Below are 19575 nucleotides of genomic sequence, written 5' to 3'. Positions count from 1 at the left end.
AATGAAGAAGGAAGAGAGACTAAGGGAGAACAAAGATTTTTAGGGATCTCAGAAACAACCTCACCTTCTCCACCTCTAGCAGGCGACTGTCACATCTAAAAAAAACTGCAGTTTGTCTGACTTCTTATTAGGTGGAAGAGTTCTGCGGTTCAAATGTTATGCGGGTGCAAACGGCAGCATTAAACAGCTCAAAGACGTCTGACATAGACAGAGCTTCCTCACTAAAACCATTATTACAAGACAGGTCACAATGGCTGACATGTGCTGTACGGTGAATTTCCTATTTACAGAGTATTTAAATACACTTTAGACCCCATATACAGGGATGCTGTGCTAAACCTGAGCTAGAACTGCAAGTTTGATCAATTCTGTGTTTAGAAACTGTCAAATTTCCAGTCACAATCTTTTCTGATATGTAAAGTGTGCGTCTAGGAGTGGTGTCATTGTCACACACAGGAAATCACAGTAGTTTGACAGGTTTTTCTTTCACAATTCCACTTTTGCTCTGATTGAATGGAAAGATGGAAATGTGAGTGCTCGAATAAGATTGTGTTTAGGTGCTTAACTAATCATGATCAGCCCCAACCTTTCATTCCATGATCAGCCACTCCGCAGTTACTGTTTAATGAATGATGAAAAACAACTGAATGTTACTTGTAGTGTAAAAGTGTTTGAGTGATTAATAAGACTAGAAAAAAATGCTTTTTAATATGAAGCTTTGAAAGAGGACATATCTGCGGGGGAAACTCAGTACATATGGAACGGAAGTTGTTTAAAGTTGGCCCAGTTAATTGTTGGAATTCTTAGTGGGTCAAATCCCAAATTGGGAGGATTTATAATTATGAAATATAAATGATCTGATAAGAGTTCAAAAAAGGAGTTAAGTTGGTCCAGCTTTTCTTTTTAAGTTTAAAGAGTTGACCTCAGAATCCTTAGGTGATTTCATTTGTAATCGTTAATAAATTCAAAGAGTTATTTCCACAAGCTATATTGCCTTTGCTTAAAGCTTCTTCCTCTTTTGAACATTCTTGTTCCTTGGCTGCAGGTAACGGCTCGAGTTGTTTGCCCACCTGTATTTGCCACTGGTCCAGATGGTGGAAAGAGAGATTCAGACCAGTACAGCTGACTTACTCAGCTCCCCCTCAAAGGCCTCCTGTGTTTGGTATCAAACTGTGGGGTTTAATTATAGATTCCTGTGTGACCCAAGAGAGTTTGGTCAGTGAATGTGCTGCAGAATTGGAAGTTTTAGAGGCTGAGAGTGATGCATATAAAGCCAGAATATGAATCTCAGTGTTTCCCATTGACTTATGGTGCAACCTGGATTTAATATCTGAGAAAAACGAATAAGATCCAGAGGTTTCAATCTGATTTTTATACATTCACTAACAATAACTGTGTGAACACAGGACCTGAGATTTTTTAGTTGATGACTTTCTTCTTGCCATTGAAAGTCCACAAGTCTGTTTCCCTTTAAGAGTAAACAAACCTGAATTAAACAGAAATGGATTTCAGAAAATTACTGAACAAAAACACTGTTTATTTACTATAATTAAAGAACATCATCTCACCACAATTCCACAAAACGCATGAAAAGCAATTCCACCTTTCTACCACTGAGGGGCAACATTGTGTAGGATCCAGGCCGGTTTCTTTCTTTTCTCGTGAGTAGAATTGTCATGGATAGAAAAGTCACTTAAATCCAATTCTGTATTTCTTCTTTCTATTACTGATTTCAATTGATTTTATTCATTCTAATACACATCTAAGACAAACCAGGGCTCCATGGGCCATTTGATGTGATGGACTTTACAACACAGCTAGGACAGTGTTGTCTTAAACAAATAGTTTTCACATATGAGTCACAGTGATATACAGCCTTGAGTAATCGTGTAAATTCTGGAAGCCTGTCAGAAAAAACTCAAATAAAACAGGACAAAGTTTGCTTGTTTGGATTACAACATAACGGGGTCAGTGCTGGGGTCTTTGTCACGGAACTTTATATTCAGGAATCTAATCATACCTATTTCCCTTTTTAAAAACTCTTTAACTTTCCTGTTTGCTTGTTAAAATGCTTTTAAAGCAAAATATCTTACAACAAGTTTGTCCATAATTTGTCAACCTGATAGAAGTTCCCCTACTTACGCCATGTACCGTGATGTAACTGAGAAAATCAATAAGCTGAACCTCCATATCAAAGGTTAAGCAGAACAAACACAGGTGGCGCTGTACAAAAAGGACTGAGACCAGGAGATTTAGTGCATTCAAATGAAAGCTGTTTAACAAGAACAGAGAACCAGAACAAAATGGCTGCAGACATTAAGATGCTGTTTTGTGTTGGACTTGCTGTTGTATTAACAGGTACGAGATGACCGAGGGGAGGATGGGTAACCTGGTGAGTAGCAGAGAACTGATTGATTGACGGGAGCTGCTGTTGTGTTTCTCTTTGCTCAGGTGTGGGACAGTCGGCCTTTGTCGGGAAGAGCCACAGCAAAGGGAAGGACGACCCTGTGCTGCAATACGTGGTGAACAACTCACTGAGGGAGCACCCGGTCCTCACCAAGCTCAAACTGGTAGGTCAGCCACAGACACCAGGGAGAAATCCTCCACTCATCCAATGTGGTGATGATAAATCAATCAGTGATTTCTTCACACTGCTCATTGTCAATGAGTTGTTTATCATCCCTGTGTTGTTTATGGCATCTGGTCATGTCAGCCAAACTTTCTACCTCCAGATCAGAGGTTTTGTTCTCCTGTGTGTATGTGTTAGTTTGACGAACAAACCACTGGACAGATTAGCATGAATGTTGTGAAGGGGTGAGGCCCGACCTTACATTTTGTTGTGGATCTAGATCAGATAATTTCCTTTCACTTTCTTTAACGAGTTATTACAAGATGAGGCATTTTTCAACATTTTATAGAATAATTCATGGTTCTTCATGAAAAAGAATCTGACAAGTTTAGGGGACTGATAATTATGAATCCAGATCTAGTGATTGTTAATGCATTTTCATAAGGGGACTGTTGGGCCTTGGTGGAGTGTGACTTTAGATTCCTATTCAATCCTTATCAGGGTTGAATTGATCCCTTCTACAGGACAGGAACCAAAATCAAACCAAATACCGATAATCAGAAGGTTATTTAGGCCACAAATATACAAATACACAATTTAACACAATAACAGTTCAGGAGTTGAGAAGTACAAATGTTGATCACTAGAGGGCTGCAGAGTGTAAGAGAACACTAGGCAGAGGTCTCATAAGGCCTCGCCTCCAGTGGAAATAAATATGTTGTTTATCCCATTAGTCATCACACTCATTATAATGATACAGATGAAATTGTTTGATATTTTCCTTTTAGAGAACCCTTGAAGACCAATGGAGTATTATGATGGTCGCCAGTGAACAAGCTCAGTTTATGGCAAATCTCATTAAACTGATCAACGCAACTAAAGCCATTGAAATCGGTGAGATTATGTAAAGAGAACATGAATACACACAGTGCAAGAACAAATGCAATGGCTTTGTGAACACATGAAGGTAACACAAAGTTGAAAGTGAGTATTTTAACTAGGGCTGGGCAAGTTAACTAGTTAATTACGAGTTATCTCATCACTTATTTAACTCAACTAATTATTTTATCTCGCATTAACTCAGGTTTGATTATTTATTGTTTTATTGTGAAAGTCAGGCTTTTATTTTGTGAAAGTCTGTTGCTGACTGCTGCGGAACCGGAAAAAAGAAAATAATTGGCGGATAAACAACCATGGATAAGGGTACGGAGCTTTTACATGGCCATTTTCATTTTAAAGTCCTTCCAGACGGCGGAGTCGACAGAACCAAAGTTATTTGTAGCCACTGCCAAGGTGAATTTTCTTATCACCGGAGTACTTCCAGTCTAAAATATCACCTAAATGCAAAACACACAGTTGATATCAGCAAATCACTCAACGAAACAGCGAGCGGAGCGAGGCTTCGGCAGACTACGTTAGACGCAGGGAGGAGTATACATTTTTCATAACGAAGAGGATAACATTAATGACCTGGCAGTGGCATTGAGCTTTAACTTTGTATTTGCTTTGATAACATTGTTAAGTTGAGATTTACACTGAATATTTTATTTAACTGCTACTATATTTAAATGCTGATGTTAAAAGTGTTTGCACAACAAATGTTATGGCACTTTCGTTCATATGGCAGAACATTGAAAATAAAATTGCGCTATACACTACTTTTTAATTCATTATTGGATTTTGCGTATACAAATGCGATTAATCGTGATTAATCAGGGAAATCATGCGATTAATCGCGATTAAAACTTTTAATCGTTGCCCAGCCCTAATTTTAACTGGTTCAAGACAACTGAATGCATAATTATAAAATGTAACTACTACTGAATACTTAGTGACGAAGTTTCTGGTTTTATGGCAGAAACATGTTTTGCCCTGAAAATGTATCTGATTATATTTGACCAAACATAACCAGACAGAGATCTGATCTGTACCATTCAGACTCAGTTGATTACTGATGGGAGTCATTTATCTTAACTGATCGATAGAAATTCATATAGTAAAGATGACATCATAGCTTTTTGAATTACACATCCTGAAACTGCTTGCAATTAAATTTGGGAAATTCAAACCATGTAGGTTTTGACACATTGGGTTTCATTGCCATGACTTTAACTGTATTCAAATACAAACATTAGGTATTGAGTCTTTTCATCCTCTTGAAAGAACCTAAAATATATGCCTAAGATGATCCAGTTTACATTGTTTTCATTCTGCAGGGATGTACACAGGATACAACACACTGAGCATGGCGTTGGCCATGCCGGAGAACGGACATGTGGTCGCCTGTGAAATAGAGGACACCTATGTGGACATTGCTAAACCATTTTTTAAAGAGGTGAGAAAATGTCTTTCCAAACAGCATGGCTTCAAGTTGTTCACACGAGATCATGAGTATTGGATCAAGCAAACTTGAATCTTCGCTCTTCAGAACAGGTTAGGTTACTCGAATACACAACGTCCAATTCCTGGCTCTAGTGCAACACTTGTATTTGACATTTTGCAAGTAAAGTGCGACTGATTGTTGCCTGTCAGAGGGGAAATTGTGCAGCAGACAGCAAACTGCACGTCCACCCTCTGTCGGTGCATCTTCACAAAATGCTGCAGGCTGTAGAGGGAAAAGGAGTCTAATCAGGAAACTGGGTCACATAAAGATGTCGAAGCCAAGCAGGAAAATCGATACCTGTTTCAACCTTCCTTAACATGCTCTTTAAAAAACAATTAGAAGCTTAAACAGCCCACACCAAACTCTCAACTCACACATTTTAATCTTTTCTCTAGGCCGGAATGGAGAGTAAGATAGATGTACGACATGAAATAGCCTTGAAGACGCTGAGTAAGTGCTTTTATGCGTCTCAGCCATGAATTCTAATAAAAGTGCAACTTCTTTTCAACTTAACTTTGATGTTTGTCTGATCAGATGAACTGATAGCAGCCGGGGAAGCGGGGACATATGACTTTGTGTTCATCGATGCTGATAAATTCAACTACGACAGATACTACGAGAAATCCCTCGAGCTCATACGACAGGGGGGCATCATTGCGATTGACAACGTAAGTACAGAAGCTTCTGTCAGAGAACACACGGTGCGGTACGACACATCGTCACTGAGAACCGAATGAAACATCTCTGTTGTTATTGTGTGTGAAGGTGCTGTGGAGCGGGAAGGTGGTGAATCCTGCCCCTGAGGACCTCACCTCCCAGGCTCTGGATGCTCTCAATAAGAAGCTGCATCTGGACCAGAGGATTGATCTGAGCATGCTCACTGTGGGTGACGGACTGACCATTGCCATTAAGCGCTAAAGTCACTATAGATATGAAATGAAATGTATCTGTTTTATATTAAATATACGAGAAAAACTTGATATATTGAATTTGTGTGTTATTTCACATATACACCAAATGACACTTCTTGGGCAGCTCAGGAGTTAGAGAAGCTTTCTCACAAACAGGAATGATGGTATTTTGATTCCCGGCTCCTCCAGTCTGCACTGGGAAAGGTACTCGCCCAAAATTGCCCCTGAAGGCTTTCACAGTTTGTGAAAGTTATGTGTGTGATAGAAAAGGTTTAGCATTTAGAGGCGGCATGTGAATGGGTGAATAGGCCTTGTACTGTAAAGTACTGTGAGTGGCTCAAAACTGAAACATCAGTCAAACAGGATTCCTTTTAGACTATTATGACTACAGACATGTCAAAGATCACATGTGAGACCACTATAACATAACTGTTGTATGAATTTGGTGTTTTGATGAAAGATAAAAGTATAATTTTAGGTTTTCAATGAAGAATTGACTATTGATTGAGTGAAAAAGTTCGAATAACAACAAAGTATTTCACATTTATATGATCCTGTGTTTAATTTTATGGGCATATTAGGGTTATCTAATGCGGCTGTATGACAAGTATGATAGAATAATTAGTGAACATGTTGACATGATGGATCTTTAACTAATACCAAAGTGTAAAAATACCTTCTAGAGAATATATTGCTGTGACTATACAGAAGTGGACAGCATGTCTGTGGGTTGTATGCAGATCCTTTGCTCAAAGTAGATATACTAGTGTAGAAGTACAAGTTAAATTCCTGCATTTAAAATGTGACTACGTAAAAATATATTGTAAAAAAAAACAAAAAACAGCAAACTTCACATAGATGGAGTGGAATCTAAAACAGTTATGAGAAGTAACTGCACTAAAGCACAATTTTCATTGTACTTTTTATTAACTGGATTATTTAGGTTTTTAAAATTCAACAGCTTATATATTTAGACTTCTTTTCTCTATTCTATTATATTGGCTATTTGATATTGTAATATTGGGGCAAGCTGGCCCAGGAATTTCTTCTGGGATTAATATCTGCATCTCATAATTACTATTATATACAGCGTGTGTGTATGTGTTTGAGGATGACATGTACAGTCAGTTGATCCACGTCACTGCTCTGTGCCAAAAAAAATGTGGACTCGGGCTCATTAAGGCATCAGCTGACGCTTCACCTTTTCAGCACCGTGGACAGTTCCGGTCCGCACCGAGCACATGTGGGTTATAAAAGCGCGCTTGGAGCATCTCTGCACATCTGGCCCCCCCCCCCCACCCAGCGTCAGCACAAACCGCCGCAGCATGGATCCCAGAGCAGCTCCACCGGGCAGGATCCAACCCAGGTGGCCGGGATTCGATCCCACCGCTGTCGTGCTCCAGGGGACGCGCACCAATCCGACGAGCCCGTTCTCTGGCCCGTGTAACGAGAAGGAGCTGATGCACGGTTTGAACGATCGCCTCGCGGGCTTCATCGGGACGGTGCACCGGCTGGAGCAGAAGAACCAGCTGCTGGAGCAGGAGATCCAGGAGCTCCGAGGGGAGGCGAAGCCCGCATCCTGCCTGGAGGAGGAGTACGGACCGGAGCTCAGGAGGCTGAGAAGCGTGGTCCAGGACATCACTCACCAGAAGCACCGGATTGAAATCGAGCATCAGGATTTAGAGGAGGAGGTGTCCAGCGTGAGGAGACACCACGAACAGGAGGCGCGCAGCAGATCGGAGGCGCAGAGCAACATCGTGGCCCTGAAGAAGGACATAGATGACGCGTATCGGGTTAAACTGCTGCTGGACGGGAAAGCTCAGTCCCTCGTTGATGAGCTCAACCTCCTGAAGGGAAACCATGAGGCCGAGGTGTCGGAGATGTTTGGAGAAATCCAGGATCTGCAGGAGAATGTGGAGGCGCACGGATTTGGCGCACCTGGCGTCACTGCGGCACTCCGGGACGTCAGAGCGCAGCTGGAAGGTCATGCTGTGTCCGAAGTCTGGCAGGTTGGAGAAACTTTCAGATCCCAGTTTGCAAGATTAACAGAGGCAGCTGAGGCCAAGAGAGAAGCTTTAAAAGCGACCCAGCAGGAGGTGCAGGAGCACAGGAGGCGGCTGCAGGCCACACACACCGAGCTGGACTGCGCCAAAGGAACCAGGGACGCGCTGGAGAAGCAGCTGCGTGAGGTCGAGGATCGACACGAGGAGGAAATCATCCACTATCAGGTAAAAGTTTCTTTAAATCATAAAGTCTCTTCCCAGTATGTGCCAATGGTATCTAGTGACAAACCTTCTCTCCTCTCTTGTTGCAGACGACAATCAAAGAACTTGAAAACGAGCTGATAAACTGGAAATTTGACATGTCTGGTTACCTGCGGGAGTACCAGGATCTGTTAAATGTGAAGATGGCGTTGGATGTGGAGATACTGTCTTACAGGTGAGATATGGAAAACAGTGCTCTGTAATATGAGAGATCGTTATAACCGAAGCAACCATTTGGGGTTGTTAAGAATAAGATTATCATTTTAAATAAGATGAATTTGTTGTGGTCCTCCACCACAGAGGGAATTCACAAAGGACAACGCAGCACAAAAAAGAAGCGGTGCAAGGGGAGATAAGAATGCGAAAAAAAGGAAATACTATATACAATTAAGTAGAAATACTACTTTTTTTCAAAATGTGCAATGTGTTTTAGTGCTTGCACTGGCACACCACAACAACTTCCTTGTACAACGTGTTTACCAACCGGGAACAAAAACCCAATTCTGACTCAATCCTGATTGTAATGGTCAATTATACACCTCCTTAGTTTACACAATAATTGATTTCTTAATGTTACCACCAATCACCTTTTTAGATGCTTCAGTGTTGTTTTTTTCCTCAAGTCTTTTAAAATACCCTCTACATTGGTTAGCGCAGATAAAATCTGTCCCTTCTGTCTTGCAGGAAACTTCTCTGTAGCGAGGAAGCTCGACTATCCAATCTGTCAGACACCCACGTCTCCTTGCCCTACATCTACCACCAGTCCCCCGTCTACACCCTGCCCTGCCTCAGCCGGCCAGGCGGCCCGCACAGACGAGCGGAGCCCCACTACAAGTTTGTGGAGGAGATCATAACGGAGACCACCAGGGAAATTGAGATGTCAGAATTTGAGGACACCGGATCAGAGGAGACAGAAGCGGGGAAAGATGAGTGGGAGCGTGCCAAAAGGGGTAGAGGGGGCAGTGAGGAGGAGGAGGATGATAATAAAGACAGTCGAGAGGAAGAAAGTGAGCAGGTGTCTGACAGTCAGCAGAATCTGTCAGAAGGAAACTCAGTAAACGGAGGGGATGACGGGGATAGAGGGAGACCTGGAGAGGTGGAGGATGGTGAGAAGGGTCAAGATAGAGGAGAGGAGTCAGAGGAAACAGAAGCAACTGACAGAGAAGGTGTGAGCGGCAGAGACAAAAAGACTCAAAGCAAAGTTTTATTTAGTGAGAGTCATGATGAAGAAGAAAATGAGCAACAGAAAAAAGTAGCTGAAAACACTAAAGAAGAAACAAATCCAGTGTCAAAGGCAGCAGTTCGGAAAGACTCAAAATCGGAGGTCACTGTGGAGGAGGAACTCGTGAATAATGAAAAGCAAGATGCACTTAAAGATAATCTTATCTCAATTCAAGTGAGGCAGCTAGTTGATGAGGTCCTGACCAAAGAATCAGGCAAAACTGAGCTGAGCAGTGCGGTTCAAGTGCAGGATAAGAAAAGCAGTGATTTTACAACAGAGATAAAGACCACTGTTTCCCTAGAGACAGAGGAGCTTTCAGAAAAGGCTGGAGCAACTTCAAGCACAACAATCAGGAGAGAGGAAAAGGAAATCATCCGTACTGAGCGGAAGGAAATCGATAAATCTGAAAGTGAGAAAGAAAAAGAAAAACAAGTAGCAAAAAGCACTAAAGATGCTGGACGTGATCAAGGCCTAGATAAAGACTCATCTGACAAATGTAGCTTAGCTGAAGTAAAGGGCGAGAGAAACAATGAAGATAAAACTGAAACAGACCGAATTGTTTTGCCAAATGTAAAGACAACTAGCGAAGAAATCAATGAGACGCCTGGGAAAGAAAGGAGCCAGGTTCCGAAGTCAGAACAGACTGACACAATGGAGATTAATTCGCAGAAGAAGAAGTAAAAAAGGGGTTTAAATAAAATGCAAATATCAGGGAAATTGAAGCTGAAACTAGAGAATGGTTAAACTAATGCAGATGCAACTGCAAGGCCTGAACGGAGCAAAGAGAAGAAAACTGCTGCTGCTGTAATTCTTCTTGAAAGTGAAAAACAGAGAGCGCACGATTCTTCTGTCTGCAGCAGATCCGACTTTAAACTCCTACGTCACTTTGTAATCTATTAAAATTGTTTGACTCACCACACAAACATGATTATGAATGTAAATGATGCAAAGGGAATTAATCTACTTTGGTGCGTGCTGACACACATGCAAGATCAAACGGTACTGTTATTCTGAGCTACACTTTGAAGATAATGATATAATCTATAGTAATATGTTTCTGCAAAGGATAACACAAGATGTTTAATATTTGAAATAAGTCAGTCCTGTTGATATAAAATATAAACGACTGTATTCCACTGCAATTTGTTTTTTGCTGTGATGAAGGTGCATCATTGATTGACTGATTTCAACTCTTTTCATACGTCAGCAATAAGTGGATTCTGTCATCTATGTCATTCCCTTTAACTCAGTATGTGAACAAAGCAATGAGGCATGCATGAGCATATAAGTGACTGTAGAGGACAGCAGAGCATCCATGTGTATTAAATAAAGGCATTTCATCTCAGCTAATGGTTTCGTATTTATTTTAATGTATAAACTAAACCTTGTCCTTTCATTTACTTCTCATATCTTTGAATAATTTAGTCTCTTTATTAATGCTTTGTAAGAATGTGTCTGTTTGGTTTCATTTGCCTTTTATTCATTTCCTCTTAAAGCCAACACATCTCAGGGATTCATAATAAGACCCTGGAGTTCAGATACTCTCATCAAGCTAAACAGTCCTAAGTAAAAAACGAGTTTGCTGTGGAAATATGCATAATCCTTTCCAAAATAAAACTTGAATCACTAACTCAGATGCAGGACCCTCCCGTCAAGGACTTCAACTTCACTCTAGGACATGGAAATGGATACTCACTGCTCAAATAGGACTGAGGTCAAGAGGATTTGACAACTTCTTGTGAGCAAAGATGTAGGAGATTAAAGACTTAAGATGAGACTGCTGTTAGTGACACTATTTAAATAAAAACACCGGCCGGTCTAATTATAGTTCGACTGGTCTTTAAATAGACGGCAGGACCTCTGAAAAGCTTCTGAAGATGTTCTGGAGTCTTTAATAACTTTTGCAATTGAGTAAGTAACCTTAACAAGTCAGATAATACCAACTATACCTTGAATACAATTTTAAACTAACAATTTAGTAGTACTTGTACTTTGTAGTTAAGCTTTTTTTTAAGAAATTGTACTTTCTTGATTCTTGTTGTTCTGGGTTTGTACCCTCATGGTTGAACACACTTATTGTAAGTCGCTTTGGAAAGAAGCGTCAGCTAAATGAAATGTAATGTAAAGATAAGCTAGTGGATGTAACCGAAGACTTGACTATTCATAACTTTGATTAGCACTCAGTTAACTACTCATCCCAGACTTCTAATGGTCAACATTAGGCAAACTAGTAAATAAGCCCTTTTTGTTGTGAAACTACAATATCACATTAAAAAACATGCATCTGTGGAGTTCAAAGACTTTATTGAAAACTTAAGACATACACATAAGGACCTCCACGACTTCCTGTGGGCTTAGTCTCTGCCCGGTACATGGAAAAACCAAGAGTGCATGTGTGCAACTAAGTCACACCTCTTCAGGACAAGGATAGTTTGGCATTATTGTGAACATTGTGTGCCCCGGTTGTCGGTTAGTACAGAATAAACAAAAACTAAATTCTGCTTGGTCGGCCGCGTTTACAGGTTCCTTAAGGAGCCAACTTCACGAAACCTCCCAGGTAAAGGTCACAAACCCAGAGGACCGACACAAAACAAAACATTAGAGCTATAGTTTGTCCTTGTGCGCATGAAAGGAAGGGTGCAGCAATATTTAAATAAAAGCTGAAAAAAAGCCTAGTGTACTTAACAAGGTTTGCAAATGACAAAGGAATATCAGATGATTGCGAGTGTATAAATCAGAGAGAAGGTATGACATCGCTCACCACACAAACCATCACCCGATGTTCTCACCAAAGAAACTGAGTATCTGGGATAATTTCCAAATAAAGTCACACACAGCTGATGACAGGCAAAGGGATTGTATTGGATTTCATTATTATGGCAGTGATGGACAGGAACAATGACAATGTTTTATAAATAGTACACCACCAACTGTCTCTTGAATAGACGCAGTTACAAAGCAAAAAAAGCAACAAAGGTAAAATGACAGAAGCACCGAGTTGGAAGTGGCACCCAAGTTAGAAGTTTGCTGTCGTAGCCTTTGACTCGATCTCTCCCAGATATCCCTTTGCTGGTTTGAGTTGGACATACATTTTAAGGCCAGATTCTTCTGATATTCCCTAGTCCTTTGCAGTATGACGAAAGCTTAGGCTTCCAGTTCCAGGCCCAGACCGAGCTTGTGGCCTCCGGCGTTGATGTTCTTGCCATCGACCAGGCCGGACAGGGTGAGTTTCACGCCTGCACGGGCAAGAGGAACCAACGTTAGGCATTTCATGCGCAAACACTGACTTGAGTGTCAGAAGTTGAATTTGGGGTTGATGGGAAACGTAGCTAGTTACTTTTTGCTATAAATGAGTACATTTTTGTTCAATAAATTAGACATAATCTCAAAAAAGGTTATAATTTTGTCTTTTATCTTGCTCCCACTCCTGACTTACTGGTATACATGGCTGCAGTACCACAAACATTAGCACGTGGGCTGCTGCTGGCTGCTACTCCTACACTCTGTGCGCAAACCTAACCTGATATGGCTCTATTCCAACCACATGATTGGTTCGGTGCAGCACTATACTCATTATCATTGGCTGTTCATGTTGTCTGTCAAATCATGGACGGAATGAGTTCTATCGACCATGTCTTATATTTCTATCGAGGAAAAGTTATTTTGCTATGATTATCTTTATCGTTTTATGGCACAGTTCTGGTCTCTAGTGGTGAATACAAGGACTCAGGAGCAAAGTGTTAAGTAGGTGAACTAAACATGTAGGGGATAACTACAATGTATCTCATCTGTTAACATTTCGTACGACACATGCTTCAACTGTTCACTTACCTGGTCTAAGAGTCTGGGTGTATCCAACACCAACAAGGCTATTGTTGTTCACTTTAGCCTAGAATAAAACAAAACATCCCAAGTCAGTAGATGATAAGTAGTTGTCACATCTTTCTTTTGCCATCTTGCTCCGAGTGTCCCTGCTGCTCTACTTACACTGATGGAGGCATCCTTGTCCAGCTGGAACTTGGCTGCAATACCGAAGCGTGTGCTGTTGCTGCCAGCCGTCCAGGCCAGGTTGACGGCTGTCTCCAGCTTGTCGCTCACCTTCTGGTAGATGGAGCCTCCAAACTCTGCTCCGTCATTCCTAAAACAGATGAGAAATATCCAGCTACAGTAAATATTTGGAAGCTAAAGAGGTTTTAAGTGTGTGGAAGGTGAATCCAGCAGTTTGAAGGAACATCCATCCTCTTCCTTTCCTTTTATATTTTTTGTTCAGTCAGAAATTAAGAACTACAAAACCAACAAACTGATTAATTGTGGCAGAAAATGAATCCATCAGGCCAATTTTAATAAATGAGTAGTGATGGCATATTAATGTATTGAAATTCAATGTTATTTATAGGCTCTACCCTGCCATTACTGCAGCTTATTCATATCCTGTTTTGTGCGAAATACTTTCTCTTCTCTTTTGTCCCCAAGGACACATGTAAGGCATCCTTGAGTCTCTTGAAAGTTGCTATATAAATTTAAGCTATTATTTATCGTATTGTGATTTGCCAAATAAATATTATCTTTCCTGTGATTTATCTAAATAAACACCGTTTTTATCCATACACCCATTTAGAGGGTTCATTTGCTTTGACTTAACTGGTGCATTTAACTTTAACCACACCCAGAATTCTTTAGGAGTCAACATGTTCACTTTGTGTTACTTTCTAGGTCAAACAAGAAGCTGCTCTGCTGCATTTCTTCCTTCAGGCTGTAAAAGCTCCTCATGATGCATTGGTTTGTATTTAACGATAGAAACCTCCATTAAGCCATGTGAAGTTTTGTGATAGACTTTTTCATTGTTACATTATTCTATATTTGTAATGGTTTGCACATGAACACACATGTACAGCTTCCTACAAGCTAAAAAGTTACGCTCCTCTTTGTTGACTGGAAGTGGCCTGAAGATTCCAACCAGTTAGTGGAGTCAGTAACTTACACATTGGTGTGGAGCTGGAAGTCTCCAGTCTTGTAACCAATGGCAAAGTTGTTCTGGGTCATCTTGGATTTGGCAGTGTCGAAGCTCATCTGGTAGCCGGCGAGCCAACCCTCGTAGCCGACAACGCCAGCCCCGTGGATAGTGGGACCAGCAAAGTCGAAGTCGACATCACAGCCAAGGTTGACAAACTCGCGCTTGTAGGCGGTCTTAACTTTGCCACTCTTCTTACTGTTGGTGAGAAACATTAGTCAACCTCAAACTGAAAACCCAATAAAGTCAGATTAGTATTGCTTTTTAACGAGGGTCAGGTTATACGTGTGCAGTAAACAATAAGCTCATGTGTAACTGCAAACACTTTCAAACTATACGACCTCTATACGAACAAGGGTCCCAAAACAACTTTTTGTTAAGAGGGATTTTTATAATGTCCTGTTAAATATGTTTAAAGATGCTTTTGTATTGAAAACATTTCATTTAATGTCTATTTAGAAAAATAAACATCAAATGAAACCTTAGGGAACCCCCACAGTGTTGTTGCTGCCACCTTAGGAACCACTTGCTCAGATTTATGATCCCATAGATCAAACTCCACACCCAGGCTGAATGCCAACTGTCAGCTCATGTTGCAAGCAGGCCAACAAATTTTATTTTTCTTCAGAGGCAACATTGGTGGACAAGAGAAAAAAATGATTAGCCACATCACCAGGTTTGAATAATGGCTTACTTGAAGGTAGAATTTGCCAAACCTCGACATCTCGTTTACAAACCAGCTTTTAGCGCGCTGCTGGTCTTTATTTCTCAGTGGGAGCACAACACTGAAGCCTTGAACATGCCGTCTCAATGTAGCCACATAACTCAAAAGTCAAAAACCTGCCTTAACGCAATATGAAAGCAGGCCCGTGCCCTCATAGACCCACTAGTCTCATTTTTATTTCCTCCCCGAGAACCACAAACTGCAAAACATCATCTAAACTTACAAATATGTAAAACTTAACAGCCAATTATAGAAACGTTCCAGTAGAAAAACTGCATACTGAGATCAGGGTCACACCGGACCACTTGTCAGCAGCACAGATCATGTTACAAACATTAGTCCAGTTGAGAGGCAGTGCAGTGGTTTACATTTGAGTTAAAGTAGCACGGAACTAACTTTTTCATGAACACTTTATTCTAACCATGAACTTACCCAGTGTTTGGTGAGAAGGTTGTGTCAAAAGTCAACTTCAGTCCCTTGGCAATCTGAGAGAAAAAAAAACAGTTCATTTGACAGTTACAGAAATGAATGTTGCTCTGTCAAGTGAAACGTGTAGAGTATTCAGACAGTGGTTGTTAAACAAATGGAGGAAATGAGTAAATCTAACCTGATCTTCAACTGTGATTTCTGTTCCCAAGGTGTTGTCGGTGTTCCACTTCTCAGTGAAGGTCAGACCATATTCGGACCTCTTGTATTTAGTTTCAAGGCTACCTGCAACTTTGCTGGTGTCAGTGTTGGAGGATCCAGATGTTTTGAATTCCTGTAGGAGACAATTTTAGAAAAAAAATTACATTACAAAAAAAAAAAAAAGCAGAGACAAGCAAACCAGAGACAATCTTGAGATGTTGATTTTCTGACTCATAGTGCTCAGCAGTCTTTACTACTTTGTATGAGTAATACTTTGCATTCAGGGTGTGGACCACACCCATATTTAAAGTCAGCCTTCATTTTGATCACAGCTACACAACTTTAAGTTTTGTGAATGTATCTAACACAGTAGTGACACCAACATGGTGTCAATATCTGTCCATAAACACACAAACATCTGCTAGTGTGCTCAAAGCTGCCTCTGAGGTAAATCCAACTACAGTTGGTGACTTGAGGACCACACTCAAGAAACAAAACGACACATGCATACAGAGACAGACCGTACCAGGTAAATGTATCGGTCAATCATTACTGATATTTGGAGAAAAACTATTGAGGATCGAGCACTGTTAAATTGATTGCAGAATTATTATTGGATGGGCCTCATTGTTCTGGGTGCCAGCTTTTTATCTTTATGGCCGACAATGCACAATAAGTATTTTCTAAGCAGAGCCAGGAAATGTAACTAACTTAACTTGGTTGAACTATACAGTACAGTAAGTAATATTAAGGTTGTGAAACCACAATTGTAGGAAATGTACTTACAACTCCACTGTCTGACTTTGTCTTGACATCGAGCTTCACCAAACCAAAACCTGGAGAGAAGAATGTTTTTCAGAGTTTGTCTATAACATCAACTATACTTGGCAGAACAAAATGTTTATCATCACAGAAAGAATTGGTCAGACTGTGGAGAACCATACCATAGCCTTTGTTGAAGATGTCTTTGGCAGACTTGCCCAGGTCAGCATACATGGGAGGCACGGCCATTGTATCTGTAAACATAAGCGAAATAAAATGCTTAACACTATTATTGCGGTACATTTCCACATGTGTGTGTGTCCAGTTACACAGCAAGACAGTGATGCTATGGCTTGATTTTGTATGATTTCAATAATAAACTTGATAATTGGACCCCAACTGTTACTGTATGAATACAAAATATAAGTAATGCCACTGAAGGTTAAGACTTTTAAACTTATGGGCACAACTCATTCAATATACAAAATCCATGGAGATATTGTAAGAATTATTTGCATGCAAACAACGTAAATTCGCTTTAAAGTCATAGTTTGTATTATTATTCGATGCAGGATCTGTGGTATTAAATATTATTAATTCTAACAAATGGTCATTATGGGGATGTGGACACGAGGCTGTATCCAGTCCTGCTGCAGTGGCAAACAGCTGATGAGTGGAAAGCTGCAGAAGGCCTTGCACCAGCGGGTTGGACAATTACATCCAACAGCTCACTACTGTCCTCCGTCCTGTAGATGACACGGTGGTTTCTCTAGCAGCTCACACTCTTTCTGTTTCAGACTGTGGGGACTGTAGTCCTCGGTGCACACTGTCCAATCCTTTCTGTCCCAGGATCAGCTTCCTTTGTCCCAGTTGAGGACATTAACTGCATCTGATCGCACATTTAAAATGAAAAAACATTACTAGCTTCACTTAGCATGTCCCATCTGACGCAGACCCGGCATTGTGCTGCTGCGGGTGGACAGTCACAGGGAGGACGAGTGTGTAACAGCCGATGGACAAGGTTACACTGAGGGAGACAGGAGCCATTTTGTCCTGTTCAGAACAGTCTCCCGTTGAAACTACTCCTCCGCGGGAGTTGGCAGGCACAGCTTGGCATGGCCACGCACACGCCGGGGACAATTAGCGAGATGTGTTAATTCAAGTGTTCACTCGCAGTTCCAGCTCACATCTGCCAGCTAGGCCAGAGGGAGGCTAACGAAGCGCCCGGCAGAAAGGAAAGTAGTAAAGTTGTGATTCATTTACTTAATTTACTTTAAATCGAACATACACCGACTCATCAGCAACACATGAAGCGTGTGACACAAAGAAAAGCTGACATGGTTTTACTCGACATGTGTCAGACGCAGCACGCCGACTGCAGCTAGCTTAGCTTAGCTAGCTTAGCTAGCCTGCAGAGTACCGGCAAGTGTCAAACTCGCTCCACCGCAGATTGTCGCTCGTCCACGGGTAGAAAACCGTGTCAGACCGCCGGGTGGTTGTCTTACCGGTTAGAGATGAGGCTGGAGGTAAAGTGAAGTGACTTCCAGAGAGATGTTCCTCACACCAAACGGCCGGGGGAAGCTTCACCGGTTGGAGGGCGAGCTGAAGGAGACTGCACCGCAACCAGACCCACAACTATCACAGCCAAGGCTCAGGACCCGAGGCGGTCGCACATGTGCCTGAGTAAAAGTACCTTTTACGTCACAGCCGAAAGTCAATATTGGAATTTGTTTTCTTACAAAGATCACCGAATATCTATGGAACACCATTTCCGCTACTGTGCTGAAAAAAATAAAGATCCTGTGAGTCATTATAGTGAGAAACGTTCTCAAAATAATGACTTACTATCTCATTATAACTTACTATCTCATAATTATGACTTTAATGTTCAGTGTGTACGATTTAGGTGAGGGGGATCTATTGGCAGAAATTTAATATAAAATAATCCTAATGATCTTTTCACGAATGTGTTTTATCTAGTCTTACATGTCTAGTTTGGACTCAATTGGACAATAAACGCTTCACTTCCTGTAGCCACCAGGGGGCGCTGTGATTTAAAGTCATGACTTCTGTGTAGCTGTCATCAGGCTGGGACTCTAGTCTTACATGTCTAGTTTGGACTCAATTGGACAATAAAGGCGTCACTTCCTGTAGCCACCAGGGGGCGCTGTGATTTAAAGTCATGATTTCTGTGTAGATGTCATCAGGCCGGGACTCTAGTCTTACATGTCTGGTTTGGACTTAATTGGACAATAAACGTTTCACTTCCTGTAGCCACCAGGGGGCGCTGTGATTTAAAGTCATGATTTCTGTGTAGATGTCATCAGGCCGGGACTCTAGTCTTACATGTCTAGTTTGGACTTGATTGGACAATAAACCCTTCACTTCCTGTAGCCACCAGGGGGCGCTGTGATTTAAAGTCATGATTTCTGTGTAGATGTCATCAGGCCGGGACTCTAGTCTTACATGTCTAGTTTGGACTTGATTGGACAATATATGTCAGAGATACAGAACCTCGTGTTTTGATGGCGTTTAATCAAACTTCGACGCCACGGTCACACGGCCTTAAAACCATATGAATATCTTCAGGGGGGGGGGGGGGGCTGATGATACACACCTGTAGTTTGAGTGAGATAGAACCTTGAACACTGAAGTAACTGCATTTTGTGTTTCACGGCGAGTTGATGAACTTTGACGCCACGCCACGGTTACACGGTTTGACGAAGGATAAATCCCTAAATCAGATTTTATCTCCATCTTGTTGTGATGACACTCATCTGAATTTAAAGTTAAACTGATGAAAGCCCTGGGACAAGTACATCAAAGTAAAAATGGTGAATATGGTCAAAATGGCCACTAAATTCAAAATGGCGGACTTCCTGTTTGATCTAACATATTGATCCAAGAGACTTATTTGTTTGTAATGAAAAGACACATGCCCTAATCATTTTTTGTACAAGTCGGCCAATCGTAGCGCCGGGGCTGCCCTTTAGGGGGCGCTAGTCAGTTTTTTTGCCACGCCCATTTCTTCAAACCATATGAATATCTTCAGGGGGGGGATGTTAACACACACATGTAGTTTGAGTGAGATGGAACCATGAA

The 19575-nt window shown here is 41.2% G+C and overlaps 3 protein-coding genes across 3 annotated transcripts; 2 read left to right on the top strand and 1 right to left on the bottom strand.

Moving 5' to 3' along the window:
- Window positions 1-2247: 2247 nt before the first annotated feature.
- Window positions 2248-5932, top strand: comtd1 (catechol-O-methyltransferase domain containing 1). The gene is made up of 7 exons (XM_061086910.1): window positions 2248-2358; window positions 2452-2570; window positions 3358-3463; window positions 4786-4904; window positions 5348-5402; window positions 5487-5620; window positions 5718-5932. The coding sequence occupies exons 1-7, from the start codon at window positions 2304-2306 to the stop codon at window positions 5868-5870; spliced, it is 741 nt and encodes a 246-aa protein (XP_060942893.1). The 5' UTR covers window positions 2248-2303; the 3' UTR covers window positions 5871-5932.
- Window positions 5933-7188: 1256 nt separating this feature from the next.
- LOC133020998 (neurofilament light polypeptide) lies at window positions 7189-10694 on the top strand. Its single transcript, XM_061087768.1, has 3 exons — window positions 7189-8091; window positions 8178-8302; window positions 8812-10694. Exons 1-3 carry the CDS (start codon window positions 7189-7191, stop codon window positions 10028-10030), a joined length of 2247 nt encoding a protein of 748 aa, XP_060943751.1. The 3' UTR covers window positions 10031-10694.
- Window positions 10695-11636: 942 nt separating this feature from the next.
- On the bottom strand, window positions 11637-18109 carry vdac2 (voltage-dependent anion channel 2). The gene is made up of 9 exons (XM_061086833.1): window positions 17979-18109; window positions 16656-16727; window positions 16498-16547; window positions 15692-15844; window positions 15517-15569; window positions 14331-14558; window positions 13337-13487; window positions 13181-13238; window positions 11637-12585 (listed from the first exon to the last, which is right to left on the bottom strand). The coding sequence occupies exons 2-9, from the start codon at window positions 16720-16722 to the stop codon at window positions 12494-12496; spliced, it is 852 nt and encodes a 283-aa protein (XP_060942816.1). The 5' UTR covers window positions 16723-16727; window positions 17979-18109; the 3' UTR covers window positions 11637-12493.
- Window positions 18110-19575: the final 1466 nt, after the last annotated feature.

Source organism: Limanda limanda, chromosome 15 (genome assembly GCF_963576545.1).
Source record: "Limanda limanda chromosome 15, fLimLim1.1, whole genome shotgun sequence".
Lineage (NCBI taxonomy): Eukaryota > Metazoa > Chordata > Actinopteri > Pleuronectiformes > Pleuronectidae > Limanda > Limanda limanda.
Note: the sequence above shows the minus strand (reverse complement) of the source record. Positions and strands in the feature narration are given on the sequence as shown.